The sequence below is a fragment of the Gallinula chloropus genome (genome assembly GCF_964237585.1).
Source record: "Gallinula chloropus genome assembly, chromosome: 5".
Classification (NCBI taxonomy): domain Eukaryota; kingdom Metazoa; phylum Chordata; class Aves; order Gruiformes; family Rallidae; genus Gallinula; species Gallinula chloropus.
This window is the reverse complement of record NC_140090.1, coordinates 16,837,702-16,863,728: the sequence shown is the minus strand read 5'-3', so window position 1 is coordinate 16,863,728 and position 26,027 is coordinate 16,837,702. Positions and strand designations below refer to the sequence as shown.

At 61.1% G+C, this 26,027-nt stretch overlaps 1 protein-coding gene across 3 annotated transcripts in view; it reads left to right on the top strand.

Moving 5' to 3' along the window:
* The window catches only part of TNS1 (tensin 1), a gene marked incomplete at its 5' end in the record, with an annotated part of 60,688 nt that overhangs the window by 15,573 nt on the left and 19,088 nt on the right, over positions 1–26,027 (top strand). For 2 of the 3 annotated variants that reach the window (XM_084265321.1, XM_084265320.1), the window contains 15 exons: positions 4,545–4,583; positions 6,636–6,677; positions 9,355–9,404; positions 9,703–9,874; positions 10,237–10,287; positions 10,780–10,902; positions 11,178–11,242; positions 11,358–11,441; positions 11,552–11,664; positions 12,238–12,298; positions 13,558–13,633; positions 13,771–13,900; positions 14,186–14,251; positions 14,787–14,948; positions 23,646–25,343. In XM_084265321.1, coding sequence (XP_084121447.1) covers positions 4,545–4,583; positions 6,636–6,677; positions 9,355–9,404; positions 9,703–9,874; positions 10,237–10,287; positions 10,780–10,902; positions 11,178–11,242; positions 11,358–11,441; positions 11,552–11,664; positions 12,238–12,298; positions 13,558–13,633; positions 13,771–13,900; positions 14,186–14,251; positions 14,787–14,948; positions 23,646–25,343 — 2,932 coding nt within the window. The remainder of the gene's footprint in view (positions 1–4,544; positions 4,584–6,635; positions 6,678–9,354; positions 9,405–9,702; positions 9,875–10,236; positions 10,288–10,779; positions 10,903–11,177; positions 11,243–11,357; positions 11,442–11,551; positions 11,665–12,237; positions 12,299–13,557; positions 13,634–13,770; positions 13,901–14,185; positions 14,252–14,786; positions 14,949–23,645; positions 25,344–26,027) is intronic. The other variant, XM_084265322.1, reaches the window with a different exon arrangement.

Sequence of the window (26,027 nt, the reverse complement as noted above, 5' to 3'; positions counted from 1 at the left end):
GCACTGGAGCACTGCAGATCCCTGCCTGTGGCTGGCCCTGTGCTGAGCCAGCGCCCGCTGGCAGAGCGGGGCCAGCTCCTGTCCTGGGCATGCGGAGGCACCTCTGTCTCCCTCTGGACCCCAGACCCCTCCTTTTTTACCCCAAACAGACCTGGGGATGCTACATTCTCCCCCTTCCCCTAGTCGGCACTTGGCAACCCTGGGGTTGATTGCTAAACCTCCCAGAGCTGGGATCTGCCCTTATTTGGGCTGAAACCAGGGCTATTTTGGTGCTGCTGCCTCCATCACAACCCTTCAGAGCTTCTCTGTGCGTTGACTTCCCCGTCCTGTCTGCTTGTGCCCGGGGCCACTGGCCTGGGCTGCGGGTGGCCATTGCCCTCCCGGCTGTGTGGTGGGTCCCAGGGTGTGTTGGGGTGCTGCAGAATGGAAGAGCTGATGTCACCCATGGTATCTCGTGTCTGATCTACAGGGCTGGGTGCATTGGGTGACCTCTGTCCCGGTCCTGCTGCGCCTTCCTGGCAGCGGTGGGTTATGGGGTGGCTCTCTGGGAACATATTGGCAGGGGAAGACAGAGGGAATGGGATCTGTCCCAGCTTGGGGGGACATCCATGGTATTTTGGTGTCTCTTTGCTGTGCAGGACCCTCTCCAGGTACCACCGGAATCTCTTGGGCAATGCAGGGGCAGGATGCCCTGGTGGCCTCTGCCCTGCCCATAGGCATTGCCACGTATCCCAGTACAGAGGGGACGGCACAGTGACAGTCCCTGGCCCAGCTGTGAGGTGGGCCAGGGATGCTTGGAGGGAAGCCTGGGAGCGGCGAGACCTCCGTGCCCCGCTGTCAGCCCAGCCTGACTCACCCTGAGCTGCTGGCCAAGCCTGTCCTCGGCCCTTCAGCACAGCTGCTGATTTCCAATGGGAGAAACCCCAAAAGCAGCAGAGCCCCTGTGTGCTGGTGGGGGCAGAGACAGGCTGTGTGGTTCTAGGGTACTGCCCCCTCCCCAGGACTCCCATGCTGGAGGTCTGGGGCTCTGTGCAGTTGCCCTGTGCCTCACATACTGGGGCTGTGCCGGGCAGGGTGGAGCTGGAGCAAGGGGGGAGCGAGCGAGGATGGAAACATGCTGTCCTCCTGCCTGGGACTCGTTGCATAAACAGGAGATTTGTCAGAGCTGTGAGAAATGTGAGGGCAGGCGCAGGCAGCACGTGGTGTGGGCAGGGGGGACCTGGTGTGTGCTGAATTGGCATTGGTGCCACCCTGGCATCGTCCCGTGGGACGCTGATCTGGCCACTGAGTCATTGTCCTCTTGGGCAACTGCGTTTCCAGACCACAGGGTGGTTTGGGCAGGGGACCTCCTTCCTGGGGCTTGGAGGGAATAGGGTGCTTTCCTCCCCTCTTTTGGGGTCCGCATCCCTTCTGGGTAGGGGAGCCAGGAGGGCTGAGCCTGCTCAGTTCTGGTTTGCTGTAGGGGAGGTCTGGGATGCTGGGGGGTCCCCTTTGGCAGCATGTCTCTGGCTCCCACCACACCAGCTAGGCTGCCTTGCTGGCATCTCAGTGCCTGGCTGTGGGGAGTGGGTCTGGTGTGCTGTGGTCTGAGCGAGGGCCGGGGTGGCTGGGGCCACAGCTGCTCCCGGCATTGCAAGGGTCAGCACCAGCCCGGATATTGACCGGCTTGGGAATGTTTATCAGAGCTCCTGGGGAAGGGAAAAACAAAAACCACCACCCAAAGGAAGGGATATGCGTCAGAGATGGGCTTGCATTGCCCACCGGCAGCCGGGCAGGCCGTGCTGTGGGCTGTGGGCCAGCGCTTGCCCGGCTCTGGCAGCCTGGCCAGAGGGATACCCCTGCACTCCCCCAGCCCACCCTTTTGTCCAGTGTTGTGCTGATCCTGCCCACTCCTGAATTGCAGGGCTCCTCCGTGGAGGTTTGTCTCCCCAGCCCTCCTGGCATCCCATGGGCTGGGGCTACAACCTGCAGGGATGCTCCAGCTGGAGCAGGACCTGGCAAAGCCCTCGGGCATCCCGTGGCTGCAGGGGTTATCTTGCTGAGGGAGGAGGAGAGAGGAAGGATTTGGGAGGGGGGGAAATGCAGGCGGTGTTTACAGCATGGAGAAGTCTCTGGGTGTCTCATCACTGGGTACGTGGTGGATGTCCACATCCTTCCAGCCTCCCTCAGTGCTTGTGAACCGAAGGGGATCTGGGGTGCAGAGACTGGTCCCTGAGCTGCAGCTAGTGGGGTTTGGTGGAGGAGGCTCCCGTGGGCTGCTCTGCCCTGGGGCAGTGTGGCCAGGGGTTGCCAAGGGTTTGCTGACCAGGTGTTTGCTTCTGGTCTTGGACATCTTGAGGGTATCAAGTTTCTCTAGGTATGGTGACAGCTGGCTATGAGCGAGCCCATTGCTGCTCTCCAGGGGAAGGCTTCAGGGTGTGCCCAACCCTTTATGAGACATCAGAGAGTCCTTGCCACTTCTGGCCATGGGGCCTCGTTTGCTGGGGAACTGATTTTGCTGATTTTGCTGCTTGGCAAACCCTGGGTCTCAAGGCAGTGACTCGGATGTAGCTGCTGGGAGGGATGGGGCTGCGACCTGGGGGGTCGGGTGGGTGGGCGGGGGACTGTGGGGGGCTGGTGGGGTGGGCGGCAGCCCCGCTGCGCCTCGTTCCTCACATTCCTGGGCAGGGCTGCCGGGCGGTGGGGTCGCAGCGGCGGGGGCCGGGCGGCAGGAATGCAAACACCGGTGAGGGGGGGAGAAGAAAGGCTGCTGTGTCTGCTGCGGCAAGGCAAAACCTGGGCCAGGGGAGTGCGGGTCCCCCCACCTCTCCCACCCCTGCTTGCACCGGGGGATGCGAGGGTCCCTGGGGACGGAGGTGGCAGTGGTCCTGGGGGGTCACTGTGCTTGTGTGCGGGGCTATGCTCTCACTGGTCCTGTGGGGCAGGAGCTGGGTTTCCCTAGGAAAGGGTCTGTTGCCTGGGGCAGGGTCTTCCCTCTTCTCCTTGAACCTGGGGTATGGTTGAGCCAGACCGGAGAGAGGGAAGAAAGCTGAAACCTGCGTTCCGTTCCCTTCCTGCAGTCCTCATAAAACTGCCTTTCTGGGATAAGAGTGTGCCATACAGCACGGGTCGGTGTCTCCTGTAGATGGGAGGAGCAGTGTTGGGCGAGCACGAGCCCATATTAGACACCAGAGAATCCGCTAGGCAGGGAAATACAGCACGGGCACCCCAGTTTTCTCCCTTCTCCATCTGAAGGAGCATTTGTAGCCTGCAGACCTCCTGGTGCTGAGGAGTGGTGGGCATGGACCCTACCTGTGTGTGGGACCGGCGTGTCCCCATGGCGTGGGAGCTGTGCATCTCCCCTGTCACCAGCCTCGAGAGCTGGGGCTGGGTGGGGACAGGGGGCCCTTGGTTTGAGCATCCCTGGGGGAGAAAAAGTGCGGCAGCGTGCGGGGCATGGTGCAGGGTACGGCCCGGCCCTCGCCGGCTCCGTCCGCAGCGACTCGCTGCCGGAGAACATTCCAGGGAGGCTGGCGCGGGGCCAGCACCGCGGGGCAGGGAAAGGGGCCTTTTATGGAAGCATTTCTGCATTAGAATAAAATCATAATAATAATGCGCAGAGGAAGGGAGTGGGAGGAGGAGGAACCTCTGAAGAAAACAAGGAGGCGGGATGGGAACAGGCCAGCGGCCGGGGAGGGGGGCAGGCTCTGGGCATCACCCTGTGAGACCAGGGATGGGGTGGGGTCTGGGTGCTCCGAGTGGGGTGCTTGGAGCAAATCCTGCTTTTTATGGCTCAGTGGCAGAGTGGCTGAGCAGGGTACGGGGGATCCCTGTGCTGCCGTGGTGGGGAAGCAGCCCCTAAATGGTATTTGGCATGCTGGCTCATTGCTGGGAAGGGGCAGGGGATGGCTGGCTGGGGGTCAGTGCTCCATGGGACCACGTGGGGAGTGATTCAGAGCGGACAAAGTACCCCAAATCACACCCTCCCACTGTGGTCAGCATCTTCAGGTCAACGTGGGGCTGCAGTGGCCGTTCTCACTGCCCTCAGCACTGCCAAGCGAGGCATTGCCTCTCCCACCCTGGCATGCCGCTGCTCCCCATCGGACTGGGGTGCACGCAAAACCCAAGGTTAATTGTCAGTAATTGCCTCTGGTAATTAAGGTAACAATAGCCGGGCTGTTCAGCTGGCGGATGCAGGAGCGCTCACGAGGTCAGGCTGGGGTTTGTTCCAGGAGCTGCGCTTGGCATCAGGCAGCTGCCCTGCGCCGCGCTGTGCCCTGCTGTGCCCACCCGGGGCTGGGGCTGCCCGGGCTCCCCGGCCAAGGACAAATGGCACTTCCCCTGCGGCTCTGAGCTCGCTCCTGTTACTGGTGAGCCCGGGCAGCCTTGACCTCAGGATGGCAGGGCCGTGGGCTGTGGGTGTCCCCGTCACCCCCTTGGGCAGGCACTGGGTTTGCTCGGGGAAGGATGTGTGTGTTAGTGCTGCAGACCAGCCCCTTCTCATGCCCTGTGCTGGGCTGGGGGCTGCAAAGACTAATCCTGGCCCTCTTTCTGCTTCCTTGCAGGCCGTGACCCCCTGCTCCCCCGCTGTCAACTATGAGCTGGTAAGCGAGCCCCCTGCTGCTGTGGGTGGGATGGGATACCCTGCTCTGCACTGGGCATGGGGCTTTCTCTGCCTGGGGGTGTCAGGGTGTGAGTTCCCTGCCCCCAAAACCACAGGGGTCCTGTGCTAGGAGTAATGGCACCCCCTATTTTGATCTTGTGCTCCCAGCAGTGCTGGCTTCAGTGCATCCCATGCCTGAGCAGCATGAGCTGGGACAGCCCAGCCATCATGGGACTGCTGGAGCTGGAGCTTTTGAGGAAGAGGGGCTTGTGGGGTTGCTGGGAGGGACAGGCAGATGGGACGTGACCAACCTGGTCTCTGGGGTCCCCCAGCACCGAGAGCCTCCCTGCCTTGGCCAGAGCTGGGGCTGTTTCTTGCATGCCTGGAGATGGCTTTACCAGATGTGCCTTTGGCTCGGGGCGCCCAAGGCCAAGCATTTGCAGCCCTTGTTATTGTCACCCCCTTCTTTTGTCCCTCCTGGGGACCTTTTATGAGCAGTCAGGGTCAGGGGGACACACAGTTCTTCCCACCCTGTTCTCTCTGGACACCGGGAAGACAGCTGGGCGCCCCATCTCCGTTCATCCCTCCCTGGGGAGGGCGGGTGTAGGGGCTCTGGATGGGCATGCTGCTCCAGGTCATGGCAGGGCACTGGCGTGATGCCGGGAGCAGGACTGTGCCCAGGGCAGAGGTTTGGGAATTGTGGCACGATGGTGCCCACCAGGCAGCATCTTCCTGGCAGAGCAGCCCCCCTGCCCCAGCCGCAGCCCAGCCATGCCTATGGCGGCGGGCAGAGCGGGCACGTGGCGGCAGGGAGGCTGGCATTGCCCAGGGCTGGCGCGGCCGCCTCTCCTTGCTCCGGACGTGTGCCAAGGCTTGCTGGGGCAGGCGCCGGGGAGAGGAGGCCCTGGCAGGGTTTCAGCCTGGCAGTGCTGGGGTGGCTGTGCCTCACGCGGGGCCCTGGGCTGAGCACCCCGTAGCTGGGCAGGGGTCTCACCTGAAAACTGGGTGTAGGGAATGGCACCCTGTGAGCCAGGGGATGGAAGCAGACGGCGCTGCCTGCCCCGGGGCCCTGCAGTGGTTATCTGCTCTAAGTTTAATCTCTGCCTGCACCCCTCGCCCCTGCCAGGCTCCTTGGGCACTTATCGCCAGCAAAAACATGTTGGCTTCGAGCTGGAACCGTTACTGTGGCTTGAGGAGGAAATCGAAAGGGGTTTGCCCTCTCCCATGGCTGGAAATGGCAGCCCCAGCCTTGCTTTCAGGACTGGAGCAGCCTGGTTTTGGGGGTTCCCCTGGTCCTGAGATCCCTTGTGAGCCACCCAGCTGGGTCTCTTTGCTGTGCCTACCCCCAGGCACCCCAAACAGCTGTCCCCAGGCAGAGACATCTGTCTCCTGCTCCTGATATTTGGGGTCTGGACACTCTCCAGACCGTGGGGATCTAATTCCTGTCCCCAGCCCCATTTCAAAGCTCTGCAGATGCCAGCACCGTGCCACCCTCTCTTGAGCACTGTGGACCCCTGCTCCACTTCTGCGGGGGTCGTTTGCCAGCCCTATGGGACCGGGTTTATCTCGAGGAGCTGGGCTTGCTGGCAGCCAGGCTGGGTGTGGGGCTGTGCTGGGCTCACCCTGTTGTTTACCTCTCGGCTGCGGGGTCTGACCATGGAGGATCTGGGTGGATCGTGGAGGTGTAGGGGGCACCAGGTGCCTGCTCTGGAGCAGATGCAGGGTTCAGCCAAGCGCTCTCCATCCATGACAGAGGTCCAGTGTGGGGGGGCGGCTGCTGGGAGGCAGGACAGCAGTGCCCTTGGTACCCAAGCATCGCCCCGGCTCTGTGCTTGGGTTTCGAGGGATTTCCCACCTTCAGGAAGAGCGGACATGTTGGCAGGCAGGGAAGGAAGCAGGACTGTGGTGCATTTCCTAGGAAGGGCCAGAAATAGCCAGGGGGGAACTATTGACCCCTGCACCCGCTCTCTGCATGTGTGTGTGTCTCAATCTCTCTCTCCTTCTCTCTTGCTTGCCTTTTTCTCACTCCCCCCTCCTGCTTGCCTGCCTGCAGCCATCCCCAGGGGAGAGCATCACGAAGCAGGTAGACGCCCTGGTAAGTGCTACCAGTCGTGGAGGCTGATCTTTGCCTCGGGACTTCCCAGTGGGTCACTGCAAGCACCCCTTGCAGCCAAAATCCTTCAGCCTGGGATGCCCCCGTAGTCTCCCATCATCCCTGAGACCCCCTGCAGCCTTCCCTCCCTGCCAGCCAAGGTGATGATGGCCATGCCAGAGGCCAAGCCAAGGTGGCCAGGGTCGGTGGCAGAGCCCAGTGGCGCAGGGGGGGGTGGGGGATGGTGCTTTTGCAGCAAAGCTGGCTTTCCTGCCCCAGAGCTGGGGATATGTTATTTAATCTGTGGACATGAAATTGCTAAGACAGTGTAGACAAAGGCACTGCCAAAGTCAACGCGGACAGCTTCCCCCCGCCCGCAGCCGCTCGCAGGCCTGCCTGCGTGCTGGGGCTGGGACCCAAGGGATGGAGGCAGAGTGGTTCCCATGAGGAAGAGGATAAAGCCCTCCTCACCTGGGAGCTGGCTTTGGCCCATCCCTTGGGTTGTCTAGGACACGTTTCTAACCCCGCTCTGAACTGTGGAAAGAGCACCCACAGCTAGAAGAACCCAGAGGGACAGTCAGGAGCCCCCTTTGCTGGCTTTGCTGTCTTTTGGGGAAGTTGCCTGGCATTCCCACAGCGTGGCTGATGCCTCACATCACCCTTTCCGAGCAGAAGGGACCGGCGACTTGGGGATACTGCCCAGAGCCTGGGGATATGCTGAGCAGTGTGGGGCTGGAAAGCAGATGCTCCATGGGGGTAGCAGGGGTGTCTTCAACCTGCCATGGCTGAGACCAGCTTGTTCTGGGTTGGACTGGGACAGCCTGGCTTAGTTGGGGACTCTGCTTCAGTGGGGACCTTTGCAGGGTCTCCCATCCCAGCGGGGGCAGGAGTGTTTAATAACATGAGTGCTTGCTCCTATCAGCTGATCATGGGCTGACTCTTCCTCGTGCAGGGGCTGGCGGCAGACGTCGGTACGGCTGTGGTTAGATCGGTGGGGGAGGGAGTGTGCGGCAGAACTGGGGGGGCTCCTGAGAGGACGGGTGACGTTGGAGGGTCCTGGCTGCAGGCAGAGTGCTGGAAGTGGAGTCACCATGCCATGGAAATGGATTAGGAAGGGTCTTGCCACTGTCAAGGTACAGAGAGGGAGAGGGGATCTGGCGTCCCTGCCTTGCTTGGCTTCCTGTGCCTTAGTTTCCCCGTGCTTGAGAGGTGGGCAAGTCCTGGTTGCCCCATGTCAGTTCCTTGGCTGGGCAAGTTTTGTGAGGCTGCTGTGGCTGGGTTGGTGGCAGGGGCTTCTGGGGCTCCCCTGGCTGGTGGGTGTGGGTGGAGAAGCCCAGGTGTCTCCTGCTACAAAGGTCTGGGGCAGAGCAGAGCCCATGGTGGGCATCCCATCTGTGATCACAGGTGGGTGATGCAGGGATGAGCCCATGCCTAGGCTCCAGCTTGCTCCATACACCCTAGCCAGGGAAGGTTTTACTGCTGTTTTTGCTGCATTTTAATTCCTTCTTTGCCCCCAGCAACACTGGAGATTTGGGCAGCCTGGGGACAACCTGGGTGGGGATTGTCACCTCTGCCCACACACCCCTGAGTGCTCAGATGGGGCTGTCACCTCCTGGAGTAGCTTTGGCTGGGAGAGGACACATCCCGTGGGCTGCTGAGCCTGGCTCTGCCCTGCCAGGCAGCTTGACCTTGGAAGGGGGACACGAGCCCAATGGAGGGTGATGCCAGCTGCCCACAGGAGCAGCCCCGGGACCAGGCTGGTGGAGGGTGCTGGGAACACCTCTTCCACCCGACCCCATTGCCTCTAGTGGGCTGGTTGTGGGATGCCACAGCCCCAGGGAGGGTGGCAGCAGCTCCTGCATCCCAGGAGCTGGCTGTGAGGTGCACCTCTGGTTCCTGGATGCTTCTGGGGGCTCGGGATGTGCTGCCTGTGCACAATGAGGCTTTAAATGACTCCTGTTCGTTAGCTGGAGATACTAAAGCTAATGAGGTGTGAGTGTGTTTTCCCTTAGTGGTTTTTTTTGGAAACTCTGCTTTGTTTTTCGGCTGGGGTCACGAAGTCACCGAGCAAACCGGCTGCAGATGAAATTCTTGGGGCTGGAGAACATGCATAAATAGAAGTTTCCTGCTCTGAGAGCTCAAACATTTCCTCCCAGCATTGGGCTCTGCAGAGCTGGGGCCAAAGCAAACTGTCGTGCCTGGCTGGCTCCTCACTGCTGCTGGGGCAGCGAACCTGCCCCTGCACCGGGAGGGCCAAGGCCACTCTGTCCTGCCAGGTGTGTCCCTGCAGCCTGGCTGAGACCAGAGGGACTTGTGACATGCCTGAGACTGTACCCCCACCCACAGCATCCTCCTTAAAGGTCCCTGGGACCCTGTGTCAAGGCACAGGACCTGCAGTGCCTGTGGTGGCTGGTCCTGGCTGTGCTGGGGTTGCAAGAACTGGTTTTACTTATCACGTTGGTGGGGGATGATGGTGCCACTGGAGCGTGTGGTGCCACCAGGATGCTCAGTGGGTGGGGTCTGGAGACAGTGATATTTAGGGGGTGTTACGATGTGCAGCACAGCGTGGCAGGAGTGGGATGCTGTGGCAGCACCCTCACACCAGGCTGTAGTGGGACCCCTGTGCTGGCTGCAGGCTGGGTCAGGGGCAATAACTTACATTTCTTCTCTGGTTCTTTAGGATGCCACAAAATCCCCCAGGAGCGGGCAGTCACGCCAGAAAACATCCAGGTAGATACCTCAGTTTCCTCCTCTGGTGATCATCTCTGCCCAGCCTGAATGTGCCCCCTGCCAACACGTTGCTTCTCCAGTGCTACAGCTGGGAGATGCTCCCCATGGAGAAAACATGGGAGTTACGACCCACCATCCCTGACTTGAGGTTTCCAGCAACGGGGCTGGGAGCAGAGAAGAGGCTGCAGCCAGCCCAGCATGTCCCAGTCTGTCCTGCTTAACCCTGTACAGGATGGGGAAGGGCCACCACGTCCTTTCCCCCTGCTGTATCCTGACAGTGGTCCTCTCCCTTGCCCAGGAGCATGAGCCTGACCGCCGCCATGGAGAGCAGCTGTGAGCTGGACCTGGTGTACATCACGGAGCGGATCATTGCCGTCTCCTACCCCAGCGCGGCTGAGGAGCAGACCTTCTGCAGCAACCTCCGCGAGGTGGCCCACATGCTGAAGTCCAAGCACGGGGACAACTATGTGGTGAGGGACATGGCTGGGTCGCTGCCAGGGTGGGTAAGGGGCCGGGGTGCTCAGGCCCTGGGGATGGGGTGCTGCAGGGGATGGGGGCTGTTTCCTTGGCTCTGGCTGGGCTTGACTGGTGAGAGGAGTCTTTGCACCAAGATAAATCCATTTTTCTGTTCCTTGAGCCTTTCCGGTCCCTTTTGGACCCCGTGGGAGTTTTATGCCACTGTGTTGCCCTGTGACAAGGTGTTACGTGGGTTAATACATCTGGGGAAGCCTCTCAGCGGGGAGCTTGGGGAGGCTTTGGGGTGAGGAGGAGGTAAGAGGTGGCAGCAAGGGAGGAAGGTGTCCCCTCACTCTGTCTTTTCTCTTTCCTGAAGCTTTTCAACCTCTCTGAGCGGAGACACGATATCAGCAAACTTCACCCCAAGGTGGGTCACGGCTGTGGGGAGCAGAGGGGCTCAGGGCAGGGCTGTCTGTGGGATCAGTGCCCCACTGCAAGCTGTTTGGGGTAGGAACAGCCACCCTCTCTGTTCCGCCCAGGTGGTGGAGGAGCAGAGCTGGGGGAAGCCCAAAGGAAAACACTTCTTGATGAGTTTGTGGGGTCTCAGCTTAAGATGCACACTCCCCCACCCCTCAAACCTGGCTGGTGGGGCCTCTTGGAGAATGCCCTGACCCCATCGCCCTGGGCAGCTGAGTCTGGTGACATGGGGTGACACTGAGATCTGCAGCCCCAGTGGCCTCCCCAGGGCAGGGGTCTGAGCAGTCAGGTGCAGGGTTGAGGGAAGGCTGGAAGTCAGGGCAACGCAGTGGTGCCCACCCTGGGGCGCGTGCCCTGGGCTGTGCACCCTGGCCGGCCAGGAGCTGCAGATGGGGCAGAGCCCAGCATGTGGGCGCGATCCCCAGCTGCTCTTCCTGCCCAGGTGCTGGATTTTGGGTGGCCTGACCTGCACACCCCAGCACTGGAGAAGATCTGCAGTATTTGCAAAGCCATGGACACGTGGCTCAACGCGGCGACGCACAACGTGGTGGTGCTGCACAACAAGGTGAGCCAGACCTTGTCCTCAGGGCACACAGGGGTGGGGGTCTGGGGGGAAAGAGGGGCTTCAGAAGCTGAGGGATGCAGGGAACGTGGGTGTTTATGGCTCAGGCTGTGGGTGGGTGTTGGCATGCATATGCCATGTGTGTATGTATGTGAGGGCTGGGGTGTACGGGTGGGCATGAGGGTTAGTGTGTGTGTACAGGGACCAGTGGGGCAGTTGTGCCTGGGTGCTCTCAGGCACCGCTGCCCCGTGACACCCCTTCTGCTGTGTGCCTGCAGGGAAACCGCGGCCGGCTGGGGGTGGTGGTGGCTGCCTACATGCACTACAGCAACATCTCGGCCAGGTGAGAGGGACACGTGGCCCCACAGTGGCTCTGGGACCCACTGCTGGCCTCCATCCCAGCAGTGCTGGGACGCTGATGCTTTCCTTCACCCTCATCTTCCCTTTTGTCCTGGCAGCGCTGACCAGGCTCTAGACAGGTTTGCCATGAAGCGCTTCTATGAGGACAAGGTGGTGCCAGTGGGACAACCATCCCAGAAGAGGTGGGTCCCAGTGTGTATTTTGCCCCCGTGGCCACAGTGGTTGGGGGCAGGAGGGCCAAGGAGGGTGATCTGCTGTGGGCCCTGTCCTGAGTTGCCTGTCTGCCCTCTAGGTACATCCATTACTTCAGCGGGCTCCTCTCTGGCAGCATCAAGATGAACAACAAGCCCCTCTTCCTCCACCACGTCATCATGCACGGCATCCCCAACTTTGAGTCGAAAGGCGGTAGGTGCCCCCACGCCTCCCCCCATACACACACCACCACCCCACGCTGCCTGGTCAGGCTTGCTTTCCACAGGGGATGGTTTCCAGAACTTCCTCTGCCATTTGAATGTCCCTTTCCCTCTCTGGGACCGTTCACTCCCTGTGGCTGTTCACTGCAGAAGGGTGCTACCCTGTTCCCTGCGCTGGGTGCCCTGGGATGCAGGGTAATGAGCCTTTTCCAACTGGCTTGGCAACAGATTGGGGTTGGGATTTGGGATGCAGTACCATGCCTGGTGCCTGTACCCAGAAGTGCTCCCTTGCTCAGAGACCATCATCCTGTCTCTGTCCCCAGCCCAGCACTTGCTTCAAGTCCTACAGGACCCAAACTAGGATATCGGGGCTTTGCCCCTCTCTCCATCCCGAGCATCCCTTTCTGCCCATCCCAGATGTTGCCCATGGCCGGTGTGGGAGCGGCTGTTTGCCTTGGCTCCCTCCCTGTTTGGATTTCTCCCCTGTGACTAATCCCTGCCCCGGCCCCTCCGCCCTGCCGGCTAACAGCAGCATGCCTTCTCTCCTTGCCTTGATGTCTTCCAGGTTGTCGGCCCTTCCTGAAAATCTACCAGGCCATGCAGCCCGTCTACACCTCGGGGATCTAGTAACTATCTCCTTACCATGGGGTTACGCTCCTCCCCAGTGTTGGGAGCTTGGCAAGTTGGGGGAGGTGGAGAGGGTGACAGCCAAGTCCCCAGTGGTCCCGATGCCCTATGCTATGGTCCAGGGAACTGAACAAAGGGTCTTTTGTGTCCTTGGAGGTGGTAACTGGCTGTACTGGGCCATACTGGGTCCTTCTGCTGGGAGGGCTGTAGTGACTCCGCATATCAGCAGAGGGAGCCCGGGGCTGTGCAGAGCCTGGGGGTGGGCGTCCCTGGAGGGATCGGGTACAAGGATGGGAACACCTCCCTGGGGGCTGGAGGCGTTTCTCCTTTCCCAGCCCAAGGAGTTGCTCCTTCTGCCCTGAATCATCCTGGAAAACTCTATTTCTCTCCCCGAAAGAGTTTCCTCTCATTTTAACCTCCGCACAGTTTGCCACGACACCATTTTCTGATGCTGCTCCTGGGAGCAGGCACTGGCGAAAGGCAAAGCAGGACCCGATTTCTCCAGCTGCCCTGATGCTCTGCCGGGGCCGCATCTCAGCCTGGGACCCCTTGATCTTGCCTCCACTCCCTCTGGAGGGAGCAGACCCTTCACCTCTGGAGTATTCCCATCTCATCCCCCTGGGATCTCCCTTCCCTGCAGCTGGGTGTCACCGTTAGGCAAGATTTACTGCCACCCCAGCCTCGCCTTTCAGCTTTTAATAGACTGTTTATGGGATGCTGGTAATAAACTCCAGGTTCATCTTGCCTGTGAAATCCAACTCCCTTCTTCCCTCTTCCCCCGCTGCCGACACCACTGCCCGGAGGCAGCCCCCCAGCCCCCGGGGAGGGGAGGGCTTCCGGCAGGGAAACTGTGGCAGGGATGAGAGCCTTCTCTGAGAGCTCTCCCTCTGTGTCCAGTGCTCTGACAGACCTATGGAAGGAGCGTGGTGGGCTGGGCACTCCACCAGAAGCATGAGTGGTGGGTACCAGCATGCTTCTGGTGGAGTGCCCAGCCCAGCACTCAGCCCCTGGTCAAATCTTCCCACCCAGGACTTTCAGCATCCTTGTTAAGCTGTGCCTCTCCTGTCCCCATCCCCCCTGGGAATGGGTGCCCATTGGGGTGGGGAATGGGACCCTCCTTTGTCACTGGGAGGGCCAGCTCCATGTTTTGCACCTTTTCTGGCAGGGTTTGGGGGGAAGTGGCTGGTGGAGGTGGTGCTGTGAGCTTTGGATGGGCTCTGCTCCCCAGCTCATGACCTCCCACTGTCCTTCTCTGCAGCAATGTGCAAGGAGACAGCCAGACAGGTATCTGCATCACCATCGAGCCTGGCTTGCTCCTCAAAGGCGATATCTTGGTAAGGACCCTTGGCTTAGCCCCTCTGTGTAGGGAGCAGCTAGGGGATGGGTGGTCCTTATGCACTGGGACCTTCCAGTTTCCCCTTGGGGAGCTCGGGGGGCTCCTCCTGATGGCCTGACCCCTCTCCCTCTGCAGCTGAAGTGTTACCACAAGAAGTTTCGCAGCCCGACCCGCGATGTGATCTTCCGCGTGCAGTTCCACACCTGTGCTGTGCACGACCTTGACGTCGTCTTTGGCAAGGAGGACCTGGATGAGGCCTTCAGAGGTAACCGCCCCAGCACCTCCCCACCCCAAACTCCCTCCTCCTCCCACCCCTCTGACACTGATCCCACCGCAGGGACATCTGGGCACCCACCCCAAACACACCCCCAGTGAAACGGGGCACCCCAAAAACTGGTACCTATGTAGAGAGGCTGCCTTGGAGTAGTTTTGGGGGCTGAGATGTGCTGTCCTCTGCCAGGACATCTTCTACCTGTGGGTGTGTTTGGGGTAGCCATCCATGGATGGGCTGGATGGAGGTGATCTCTTTGCTGTGCTCTCTCCCTGACAGATGATCGCTTCCCTGAGTACGGGAAGGTGGAGTTCGTGTTCTCCTATGGCCCCGAGAAGATCCGAGGTATGTCTGGCTCACTGCTGTGGGGGGCTGGAGCTGGATGCTGGCTCCTTTCCTGCTTCCCAGCTCTATCCCCTGCTGCTTCCGTTGCGACCTCCCCCAGCCCCCTTTGCAGTCCCTGTCTCAGCAGGGTGAGATGAGGGATCCAGGCAGTGATGCTGATTTAGGAGCACCCATGAGTGCCCTATTGCCCTCGCTTTCTAGGAGGCTTCTCTCTGCAGCACTTGCTGGCCTGGGAGAGGGGAGAAGGTGTTGGGAATAGGGGACCCAACAACCAAAAAAGTCCAGACCTAGACCCATCCACTGTCCCTAGCAATCCCAAAAGCCCCAGCCAGACTTGCACACCTTGTTTGTGAGTCCTGGTGTACCTCTCCTGCTCATCCATCCTTGTCAGTGACACTATTCCTACGTGACTCTCCCGCCTTGCCCTAGAGCTCCTGCCCTCTTTCCCTTGCCTGCCCCTTCTTTCCACCTCTTGCCTCCATCCCACCCATGCTGGCTCCATTGTCACCCTGCCTGACCGTCCTGTCTCTTGCAGGTATGGAACACTTGGAGAATGGGCCCAGCGTCTCCGTGGATTACAACACATCCGACCCACTCATCCGGTGGGATTCCTACGAGAACTTCAACATCCAGCGTGAGGACAGCGCAGAGGGCACCTGGGCTGAGCCGCCCCTGCCCGGCAAACACCTGGAGAAAGGTTAGGGCTCACGGGGTGGTCGGTGCCCAAAGCATCCCCACAGGAATTCCCTCCCCCAACCCCAGGGAAGGGGGAACCGTCAAGCGGCAGAGCTGGGGCAGGTAGCTGCTGCTGGAGAAGTGTAGCCACAGGATAGGAGAGGAAAATCTGCTGGGCTTTCCCTCCTGCTGGCAGTGCCTGGGAGCTCAGGCTCTTCTCTCAGCGCTTTTGCTCTCAAAGTCCTGTTTGCACGGAGCCAGGTCAGTCCCTGCTTCATGCCCTAGAGCTGTGGGAAACCCAAGACCCAAGTCTTTTGTGAGCAAGACCTAATGGGGGGACTGTTAGATCTCCCAGTTCCTTGCTCACAGCGCAAGCGTAGAGGGAGGTAGCTGTGCCTCAGTTTCCTCTGGGGGATACAGACACCTCACTGGCCCTGGAGGGTCTGCACCATGGCTTGGAGCTGGGAAAAGCTCCTTGAGCATCCACCTGGATGTAGCGAGTCAGCCACCCTCCCCTGCTTGGCAGGAACAGGCAGTACTTGTGTGTTGAAGGGTGATGCTTCCCAGCAGTGAAGCCACTTGTGTCTGAGCAGATGCCTGAGCATTCCTGGCTTGGTCCAGACAGGCGTCCCCAGTAAGGGGACAGCTGTGGTCCCCAACATCCCTGAAGGTCACTGGCTGCTCTGAGTGGGAGCTGTGGGTGGCTGGGTTTACTGGGGAGGGTGGAGACTCGGGGTGCCTGGGACGGACAAGGGGCTCCATGGTGGTGGGGACATGTGGCTGGAGCCAGGGCAGCTGCATGGAGTTGGCATGGACAACTGCCTTGGCACGGGGCAGTAAACAGGCAACTCGTGACATGTGGGCTCAGCTATGCGGCAGGGAGCTGGGGGCTGTTGGTCTGGCTCTGAGGGGAGGAGACACGTGTCCCCACCATGAGCTCAGACCACGGATCTGCTCCTGCCCCAAAGCTGGCAGGACCCTTCTGCCCGCAGAGACACGAGTACCTCAGTGCATGTGTGTTCCCTTCTGTCTCCCTGGGCAGAGCCAGAACATGCCTAGCTCCTTGGGGCTGCAGAGGTGCCCCAGGGCTCCTCCTTGTCCCCTCCCAGGGGTCTCGGTGGGTGTCAGGGCTGTGGAGGTCCCTCTGCACGCCAGCTGGGCCATCCTCCCTGCAGGGTGGGGGTGATGGGGAATGAGGAGGGCACCTTTGCAGGCAGTTTGGGGATGAGCCTGGACTGCTGGAGGGTGAAGCCGGAGGCAGGCGGCTGCTCTCTGACCTGTGCCAGCACAGGCAGCTGCCACACAGCCCATCTACAGAGGGTGTCCCCACAGCCGCCCCGTCAGGCACCAGAAGCAGTGTCAGGGAGAGCCAGCATGGGCTTGGGGGTCTCCCATCTTCCTCCTCCTCTCTTGGTACTTTCCCTCTTCTCCAGCTTGTCCTGGGCTGGGACGGGGACCCTGGTGCCCCGGCTGTGCAAGGGGGGTCCCTGTTTATGGTTGTTCTCGCCTTATTTGGTCAGGGAATTGCACGCCACATTTTTGGCACCACCAGGCGTGAGCGAGCGGCCGTTGGGGGCGGAGGGGGGTGAGGTTGGCACGAGGACCTGCGCCGGGGTGGGACCAGCCGCTGCTCCTTGTCCGTGCCGTGCCGCTGCCTGTCCCTGCCGCTCGGCGAAGGCTCCCTGCAGACTGGTGCCGCAAGCCCGGGCTGACTGGATCGGGATCGCCTGCCAGACGGTGGGTTCCCCCCATGCCGTGTCTCTGCTGGCCACAGCCGCTCTTGCTGGAGGTGGATGCCTGTTCTCTGGTGGCTTTGGCTCAGTGTAGGGCATCCGTGTGGGCTGGGAGCTGGGGGGGGAAAGCCTGACAGGGTTGGGGTGACCCTGTGGGACCCTGAAGCTGGCAGGGCAGGTGGATGGCTAGGGGTGGTGCCTGCCCTTGTCTCTGCTGTGCTTATCCACGGGGGGCTTGGGGAAAGGGAAACTGAGTCATGGCAGGGTCACCAGCTGACCAAGCTTGCCCAGGGCAGGGGGTGTGAGAGGGGGATCTGACCCCCCCAGATCTTGTTCTCTGGGTGAGGGGACCTGCCTGAGTCTGGCAGGTGGGGGCTGCTCCGTGAACCACCCCTGTGGCACAGGCTGGCCATCGCTGAGCTCACCCTCCTGCCTTACCCAGGCACAGTCCTGCTGCCCGCTGGGCTTGGGCTGCCCTGTGGTCCTTAGCGAGAGGGGCTGTGCTGGGATACCCCTGCAGACCCATCCCGCTGCTTGTCATCCATCCCCACAGAGCATGGGGGAGGCAAGTGTTGTCCCTGGGTGGCTTGTGGCTTTGCCTTCTTCCTTCCTCCTCCTCCTCGAAGAGGCTTTGTGGTCAGTGCCAGCTGCGTGGAGGGTTTCTGCTGCAGTCCCCGTAGCCATCGATTGGCTGAGAGGGTGTTTGAAGGCTGAAGGGTAGCGATGGGGTGTTTCCTCCTTTAGCTGTTTTTGGGGTTCAGATATCCCTTATCCAGAGTGGATGAAGGATGCTTTGCCAGCACCATGGTGCCTCTCCTTGGGGCGCCAGACTGGCTCCAGGGCAGCCACCCATGGCTGGATGTGGCACTGCTGGGTTTGCAGCTGGTTGGAGGATGACCACAGAGCAATTTCTAGGGTACTGCAGAAGCAGGTTGGCAAAGCTGGTTGGGAAACATCTACAGCTTGGCTTGGTTTTGCTGAAGAAACCAATGCAGATGGAGAAAAGGGTGCTGAAGCTGGCACAGAACTGGTGGAGAGGTTGTCCCCAGGGTCTGTCTGTGTGACCGTGGCAGGGGGACAGCAGGCTTTGCCATCCTGGGGTGGTGCAAGATAAAGCAAAATGTCCCACCCTGACCCTGCAACTCCCTATACCGGCTGTTCCTTGGACCCATCCTGGCTGGTCTGCTGCACCCAGTGTCCTGTCCCACTCCCTGCCTCCCACCTCTGTACCATCCTGGGTTCCATCCTGGCCCTGCCTGCCCCCCAGCTTTACTGGGGCTGGAAGTGGGGTGGCCAGGACCTGGCCAAATCCAACATCTGCGGGAGACTTGCTAAATCCCCACCTGAGTCATGGTTCTGGCACAGGGCTCCCCTGCAGCCCAGCCCCATGCACAGGGCAGAGCTGGCTGGGGTGGGGAGCAGAACGAGCATCCCACCCTTCCGGGGATGGGAGGTCATGGCAGAGCCTGACCCCCGCATGGCAAAGGCTGTGTGGTCCCAGAGCCCCCCAGGTCAGGCTGGGTGTCAGTCTGGCACTTTTCCATGGGGCAGCAAGCCACGGTGTTGCTCTCATCTGCTGGTCCTCCAGGAGGGTTGGTGACTCATGGGGTGCATCTTCCTTAGTGGGATCAAATCCTGCCCCGCTTATCTGGGGCTGAGGCTGCCCGGGAGGGTGAGCCAGGCTGTGCGGAGGTGGAGAGCCAAATGGGCCAGGCTGGAGCTGTTAAATCCATCGCTGGAGCTGCCGGCGGGCTGCTGCTCTCCCCCCGCGGCTGGATCCGTCCCCTGGCCAGGCTCGTCGGGGAGGGGAGCCACTGGCTCTCCTCTCGCCTTCGCCAGCTGACTAAAGCCAAAGGAATCTGCTTCCCCCTCCCCATCCCACCCCTCTTCACTGCTCTCTACTCCCGCTCCGGCCGTTGCAAGGTAAGGGCTCTGTGGGGTGGGTGTTTTGGGGTGGCAGCAGGGATTCGGCTGGGCTGGATGGGGATCCTCAAGAGTGTCTCCCCCTTGCTTCTGGTTATTCCCCATGGGAGAAAGGCTGGAGCATTCACGGGCTTGGATAGATGTTTTGGCTGGAGCGTGGCTGCTCACAGGGCAGGGTCAGTCCTCTGACCTGGTATTTGGGGTTGTGATATGGAGGGTAATGGGGTTTGGTCCCGCTGGGATTGAGAATCAGGCAGGGTAGGGATGCAGGGAGAGAGGGATGGGCTGGTAGAAGCTCAGCCCCTTCTCTTCCCCTTTATACTGTCCTTGAAGTCAAAACCTGCCAGAGCATGTGAGTGTGGGGCTGGGGGGGGGTCTCTCTGCCTGCTCTCTGGTGGGCTGCCCACCGCTGCGCAGCCAGGGCAGAAAATAAAAGGCAGAGAAGGCAGCAAACCTCGGAGGTTTTGGGAGGATACCGACTTGGCGTGTGCCACTGCTTGGGAGCAAACGGGGCTGTGAGTCAGGGGCCGGCTGGAAACGCTGCTCTCATCCCTGCCGTCATCTGCAGGGGTGTGGGAAATGCATGGTTTGGGGGATTGGAATGGGGGGAGCCCTGCGTTTTTCTAAGCATTGCAGATCAGTGGAGGAGTGGAGGTTTGAACATGGGCTCGAGCAAGGGTCTGAGCACGGGGTGGGCTCGCTGTCACCCAGACCAGTGAATTGTCAGCACCATCCCAGCACGGATTTTGTCTGGGATGAAGCAGCAGGGTTGCAGGCAGCTCTGGGTTGGGTGGGATCCATGCTCTGTCTCCTGCCACGAGATGGGGGGACACGTGCCACCCCCCAAATCAGTCCTGGTGCGTCCACGCTGTGCCACTGCGCTGGCGGGGCAGAGAAAAGGGGTTGTGAAAATGGGTCGGGGTTGGTGCTGGCAGGGCCACAGTGGATTCCACTTCTCTCCGACTGTGTATTTATTTAAGATGGAGAAACTCACGTCTCCAGCAAGACATTTGGGTTTGCAGTCCTGGCTGGGTTACAGCGTCACGTGTGGCCTCGAAGGGACACCCCCCCACCCTGAATGTGTCACTGCTTTGTGGAGACAGGTGTGCTGTGTGCGGACAGGAGCTGGGGGTCTCTACTGGTGGGGGGGGGTGGTGTCAGCGGGGTGATGCTGAGCACCCGGTGTGGGGTGGGTAGGCTGTCCAGCTGTCTGTCCGATGTGACTAGGAAATAGTTAACGCTGCACAGCCCTGCCCGTGGAGGAAGTAGTTAATATTCATAGCTAGGAGCTGTCTGCCGGGCTGTCCTCCCTCCCTGGCTCTCTCTCTCACCCTCTCCCCAACCTCGCTGGGGTTAACCGGGGCTGGGGCTCAGGCTTGGGCGGCCCCCAGCCGTCTTGCCCTCCACCTCTCCCCTTCTCCTCCCACTGGCCCCTGTGTGGTCTGGGCTGGAAGGGAGCACAACCTCACCTCCTCGTCTCCAGCCCATCTCCTCCATCCTTCCCTCCGGCACCCTGTGTCCTGAGCGTACCCCAAATCAGAGCCCCTCCGGCACCCCACTGCCGTCGGGATGTCCCTCTCGCTGGCCCCACGGGACACGGCGCTGGGGAGGGAATAGCTCCCTCCGCGCAAGGGAAAGCAAAGCCAAAAGGACAAACACCAACCAAAGCCAGCCCCGAGCTGCCGGCTCCTGTCCTGGACGGACACGCGGAGCGGGCTGCAGACGCCGCTCGAGCTGCCACCACGCCAGGTCCCCCTGGAAGGCTCTGGTGCTGGAGGGAGTGAAGGAAAGGGATTTTGCCACCCACTCCTTCTCTTCGTCTGGGATCTTTTCTTCCCTGTCCCCTTTGGTAAGTCCTGACTTTGCTTTTCTTTGTGCTGGATGGGATGGGGGAAAGGTCTGGGGGTGGGTGAGAAATTCATGTCCATGGTGACGCATGGCTTGGGGGCTGGGGTTAATTCTTGCCATTGTATCTGGGCACAGATTGAAACCAGAGCTGTGGGGGGCTGACCTCTTCCCCATGGGACTTTAACTGGTAGAGTCCCAGGACCCCAGGATCTTCCCTGCTGGCTGATGCTCTGGAGATGTCACAGGGCCAGGGCTCTGGGTGGTGGGCAGTGGAGATTCAGCAGCAGGTAGGATTCAGCTGGGGGCAGGACCAGGAGAGACACAGTGATGTCCTAGCCTCATCCTCTACACTGGTGCAAAGCCTCATCCAGGATTTGCGCTGGCGCATGCCACTCGGCAGGATCTGGGTGACTGGCTGGGATTTGGGGATGTGAGCTGACTCCCATCCCGTTGTCATGCTTGCCCTGCCGAGCCACAGGGTGCTGGGGAGGGAGGGCAGAGTGTTGCACTGTGGGGGCAGCGAGCCGGGCAGCAGGGCTGGGCCAGGCTGGGCTCAACGCTTTCCCTGGCTGCCTCCATACAGCTGGAGCAGACGGAGCTGGAGCAGAGCTGCGCCTCGGCATGAGCCCTGGATGAACCCAGCCCACGCTGGGGTGGCACAGCCTGCCAGGCTGGAGCTGCTCTGACCTTCGGGGACGAAATCTGACCTTGCTGGGAGCTAAAAACGCTTTGCAAAGAGGGAACTGGGAGCCTGCTGGTTTGGGGACGGGTGCTTCAGCTAGGGCAGCCTGTGCCCCCTTACCTTTTTTTGAGGGGGGAGGGGGCGGTGTTAATTCAACTTTTCAGGTGACAAGCAATAGACAAGCACATGAGTGATACCATGGCCCAGGGGTGGTGGAGGGGGGCCTGGGAGTGTCAGGGAATAGCTGGGTTTGGCTCATGACATCGGAGCCCATGGGACGTGTGGGGATGAGGACAGGGTGGGCAGTCAGCTGTGGGGCAGAGCCGATGAGGGCTCAGCTCAGCTGATGGTAGAGGTGTCACAATGTTCTTCCTGCTTGCCATCCTGGTACCACTTCTGGGGTGGGGACCACCAGAACTGCCTCCCCCTCCCCCCCATGTCATGTTCTTGCCTGGCTGGAGGGTCCAGCGGAGGTGAGATGAGGTGTTTGGGGCATTCTGGCTCTGATGTGAACCACATCATGCCCCATCTTGACCTGCTTCAAGACATTTCTCCCAGCCATGGGGCGGTGCCCAGCCCACAGTCTAATTAAAGCCTTTCCCTTCTATTTTCTCCCTTGGCGCCACGTGCTTTCATTTATATTTATTTATTCCCTTTTCCTTTCTATCACTCTGCCCTATTTATCCCAGCCCCCACCCTGGCTCTCGCCCTGTTTCCTGGGACCGGCCAGCACCCGTCGTTGCTGTGAGACCAGAGGGCTGGGTGACGTCCCGGCTCCAGGCAATGTCTCAGCCTCTCCAGCATTGACACTGCCCCTGGACACACTGCTTTTTCCTTTCTTCCTCTGTGGGAAGGGATTCCCTCCCTCTGTCCCCCTTTTCCTCAGTGTGGGAGGTGTCAGAGTCAAATGATGCTGGTTCCTGGTCACACTGGCTGGCTGAAGGAGCTCTGAGTCTCTGAGAGAAATCAAGGACCCCATCCCCATCCTTTCACTCACCGAGTGCCCAGGAACAGCCTTGCTGCACGATCCCAGGGCATCTTCAAGCCGAGGGAGGGCTTTGGCTGCCTCCTTGGGATGCTGCTGGCTGGGATTTGGGAGTGGAAAATGAGTGTCAAGTAGGGGGCCCTGCCTTGGTAGGACATGTGCTGTGTGTTATTGCCCCCCTCTGCTTTACAGCCAGGGACGTCAGTGACGCAGGAGCTGCTGGGGTGCGGGCTCTGTGGCGTGGGACTGGTTAAGCTGTCCCCAGCCTGAGGCTGGCTTTCGGAAGTGTTTTGCTTTCAGATAGGAACGCTCTGATTTCACACTATCGCGCTAGGGCCGTCTTCCGTCCCTGAGTCAGCTGCCTGGCCCCCCGCCAGGGAAGAGTCATTTTTTCCTCCAAAAGAAAGCGTTCAGTGCTGCTCGTGGGCCCTTCCAGGAAACCTCGGCGGGGAGCTGGAAAAACAGGAGTCTGCAGCCCCAGCCTGTGCTGTGCATGCAGTGGTGGGGGGACACAGCTTGGGGACCATTCCCCATTGCTGTCTCAGTGGTCCCTCTGCGCCCCAAAAACCTGGCTGCTCCGTTTGGGAAGATTGAAAGGGTGCAGCTGGTTGTGGTGTTGGGGCTGTGAGGGCTGGTGGGAGCTGAGGGGGCTGGGAGGCAAGGTTGCCAGCAGTGATATTGCTGTACCCTGGCTTTTCCTGAGTGCAGAGCTGGCTGCTTACACTGGCCTTGAATTGTTGGGTCGGGGTGTTCGTTGCCTCCCCAGAGAGGAGGTACTGAGCATTCGGAGCAGAGGCGCTGCTTGTGCAGGAGCTGCGAGGAAAGGTCTGGGGCAGATTTACCCAGCCTGAGAGAGGGAAGGGGAAGGACAGAAAATGTGGGAGCCTGTCTGTAGCCAGAGGAGAAAATGTCAAGGATGGGCAGCTGGCTGGATCCATGCATCATCCGGGAGGAGAGTGGGTAGGGAGGGGGAAGGTGGGTCCGCGGCGCGTCTGTCCTTCACCCATGGGCTGAGTATATCCACCCAGCTGGAGACACATGGAGCTGTGAAGCCAGATCCTGACTGCCTCCACCCATCCTCCTGCGGCCCGTGGTGCATGTCCCCCACCCTCCCCATCCTCCTCCCCAGTGCCCCATGGCCTCCAGGGCTGGCTGAACCCTGTGGAGCTGTGGGCAGCAGTGAAATGATGGCTGACTGTGTGGGCAGCCCTAGCCCTCACCAGCTATGGAGGGGAGTTGCTGGGAAAGATGCCTGGACCTGAGAGGAGGATGTTTGGTGGATCCCAGTGGAGCCAGCAGTGCTGGCAGGGCAGGATGGTGTGGGGAGAGGGGGCTGCATGGGCATGGGTTGGGGGGGTGGGTCTGGCTCCGGTGTCTGCACGGTGGCGCCCGTGGGATTGCGGAGGGTGCTGAGGAGACGGTGATGCTGGTCGTTAAGCGTTGCGGCGGCACGGAAGAGATCGAAACCACCGGCTAATGGGACCCATTAGCTCCGTGCAGAGAGCCAGCAATTGATCTGGGGTCTCGTGTTCGTTTCTCCCCTTGCAGAGGTTGGGCACACGCAAGGGCCCCTGGATGGGAGCCTCTACGCTAAAGTGAAGAAGAAAGACTCCCTCCACGGCAGCACCGGTGCCGTCAACGCTGCCCGCCTCCCGCTCTCGGCAGCGCCCAACCACGTCGAGCACACGCTCTCGGTGAGCAGTGATTCAGGCAACTCCACCGCCTCTACCAAGACTGACCGGACCGATGAGCCGGGGGTGCCCGTGGCACCCGGCAGCCAGACGGTGCTGAGCCCCGAGGAGAAGCGGGAGCTGGATCGTCTCCTCGTTGGCTTCGGCTTGGAGAGCGCGCCACCCATGCACAACCACGTGCCCGGCCCTGTGCCGGCACGCCTGTCCACCCTGCCGGGCCGCCATGTGGTGCCGGCTCAGGTGCACGTCAATGGGAACGCTGCGGTGCTGGTGGCTGAGCGGGAGACGGATATCTTGGACGACGAGCTACCCAACCAGGACGGGCACAGCGTGGGCAGCCTGGGCACGCTCTCCTCCTTGGATGGCACCACCACTGCCAGTGAGGTGGGCTACCAGGAGGCACCCCGGGTGGGCAGCCTCTCCTCCCTGCCCAATGGCCCCTCGAGCTGCAACGGGGCTGAGAAGCTGCTGAAGGAGGGGCTGTATGACAGTGAGTCGCTCTCCAACGGTGGCTACCCCTACAACAACCAGAACACCCTGATGGGCCACCACCTCCGTGACCCGCTGCCTCCTTTGCGGCCCTTGGCATCCGCTCAGGACCACCTGGCCAGCTACCCTCAGCGCCCACCGGGCTCCCACGCCCCAGGCTGGTTCCAGTCCCAGCCACTGCCTGGCTCCCAGCCCTACGTGTATGGCTATGACCCCCCCAGCGCCTACCGTTCCCGGTCCTTCCCAGTGGTGGATGTGGCCAAGTACGATGCGAACCCGGCACTGCCCCAGGCCCCGGCTCGCAGCACCAGCAGCCGGGAGGCCGTGCAGAGAGGCTTGAATTCCTGGCAGCAGCAAGGAGGGAGCCGGCCGCCTTCCCGGCTGCAGGAGGGTGGTGTGGAGAGCCACAGCCCCAGCGTCTCCAGCTGCAGCCCCCAGCCCAGCCCGCTGCAGCCAGTGCCCCCCCACAGCCACAGCATGCCTGAGTTCCCCCGGGCGCCATCCCGCCGGGAGATCGAGCAGTCCATCGAAGCACTTGATGTCCTTATGCTGGACCTCGCACCCGCCGTCCACAAGTCGCAGAGCGTGCCTGCCGCCTCCCGCCAGGACAAGCCGACAGGAGCCCTGCTCTCGTCCCTCTCAGCCCAGCCCATCACTGGTCTCTACACTAGGACGGCTCCGCAAGTGGCCCAGCCAAGGTCCTTTGGCACCTCCGTGAGCCCTGTGGTCTCCGAGCCTGCGGGGAAGGGCTATTCTCCTGGGGAGACAGACTATGGGGTGCATGAGTACCGAGAAACCTACTCGCCCTACAGCTACCAGCCAGCCCCCGTGCCAGAGCCGAGGAGCTACAGCCATGCCCCAGCCGGAGCGCCGATGGGCATCCTCCCACTCAGCACCTCCTACAGCCCCGTGGGGTCTCAGCAGCTCCTTGTCTCCTCCCCACCTTCTCCCACCGTCCCACCACAAACCCAGATGCCCCCCAAGGGACCAGAGAGCTATGAAGACCTGTCGAGGTCAGCAGAAGAGCCCTTGAATCTGGAGGGTCTGGTGGCCCACAGGGTGGCAGGTAGGACGCTTTGATTCCTTGGGGGGTGTCCTGAGAAGCTGGAGCCCGTAGGGGTGGCATGCATGGTAGAGCCCGGGATGGGAGATGCGGCGACTCCTGATCCATGCCATATCTGGGCTTGGGACTGAGCCACCCGCCGTGGGGGCATGATGGGTTGGAGGGGGCGCGGGGGGCAGTCTGTGACGCTCTCCTTTGCTGAGATTCCACCTTGCAGCTCGCCGACCGCAGCAGATACGGGGCTGATGTGTCCCCGTGGCAAGACTACTCACTGGGTCCCAGGAGGATTTTTCCCTTTTGGGGAGAATATGGCCTGGTTGGGAAGAGGTTTCCAGCTCTGGCTAAGGGTGTCCTCCCTGGACCCCGCCTTGGGCATGATGGTCTCGCTGCCTGGAGTGTGCGATGGTGTAAGGTCCCAGCAGAGCACTGGCCTTGTGTTTAATGTAGCTGGACTCCTCCCTGATTTTGGCCCCTATATTCCTCACAGTGAGTTGGACTTGGTGCTTGGACCTTCTCCCTGGGCAGCCCGGGGAGCTGCCAGAGTGGGAGTCTCCAGGGTGCAGGCTGGCAGCAGCCTTTTTTCCCTGGTGGCCTAGCCAGCTTGGCCTTGGGTGGCTTGAAGCTTGACTTGGCCTTGGGGTGATGGTGCGGCGCTGGGAAGGCTTTTCCCAGCCCTGCCAGAGGGGT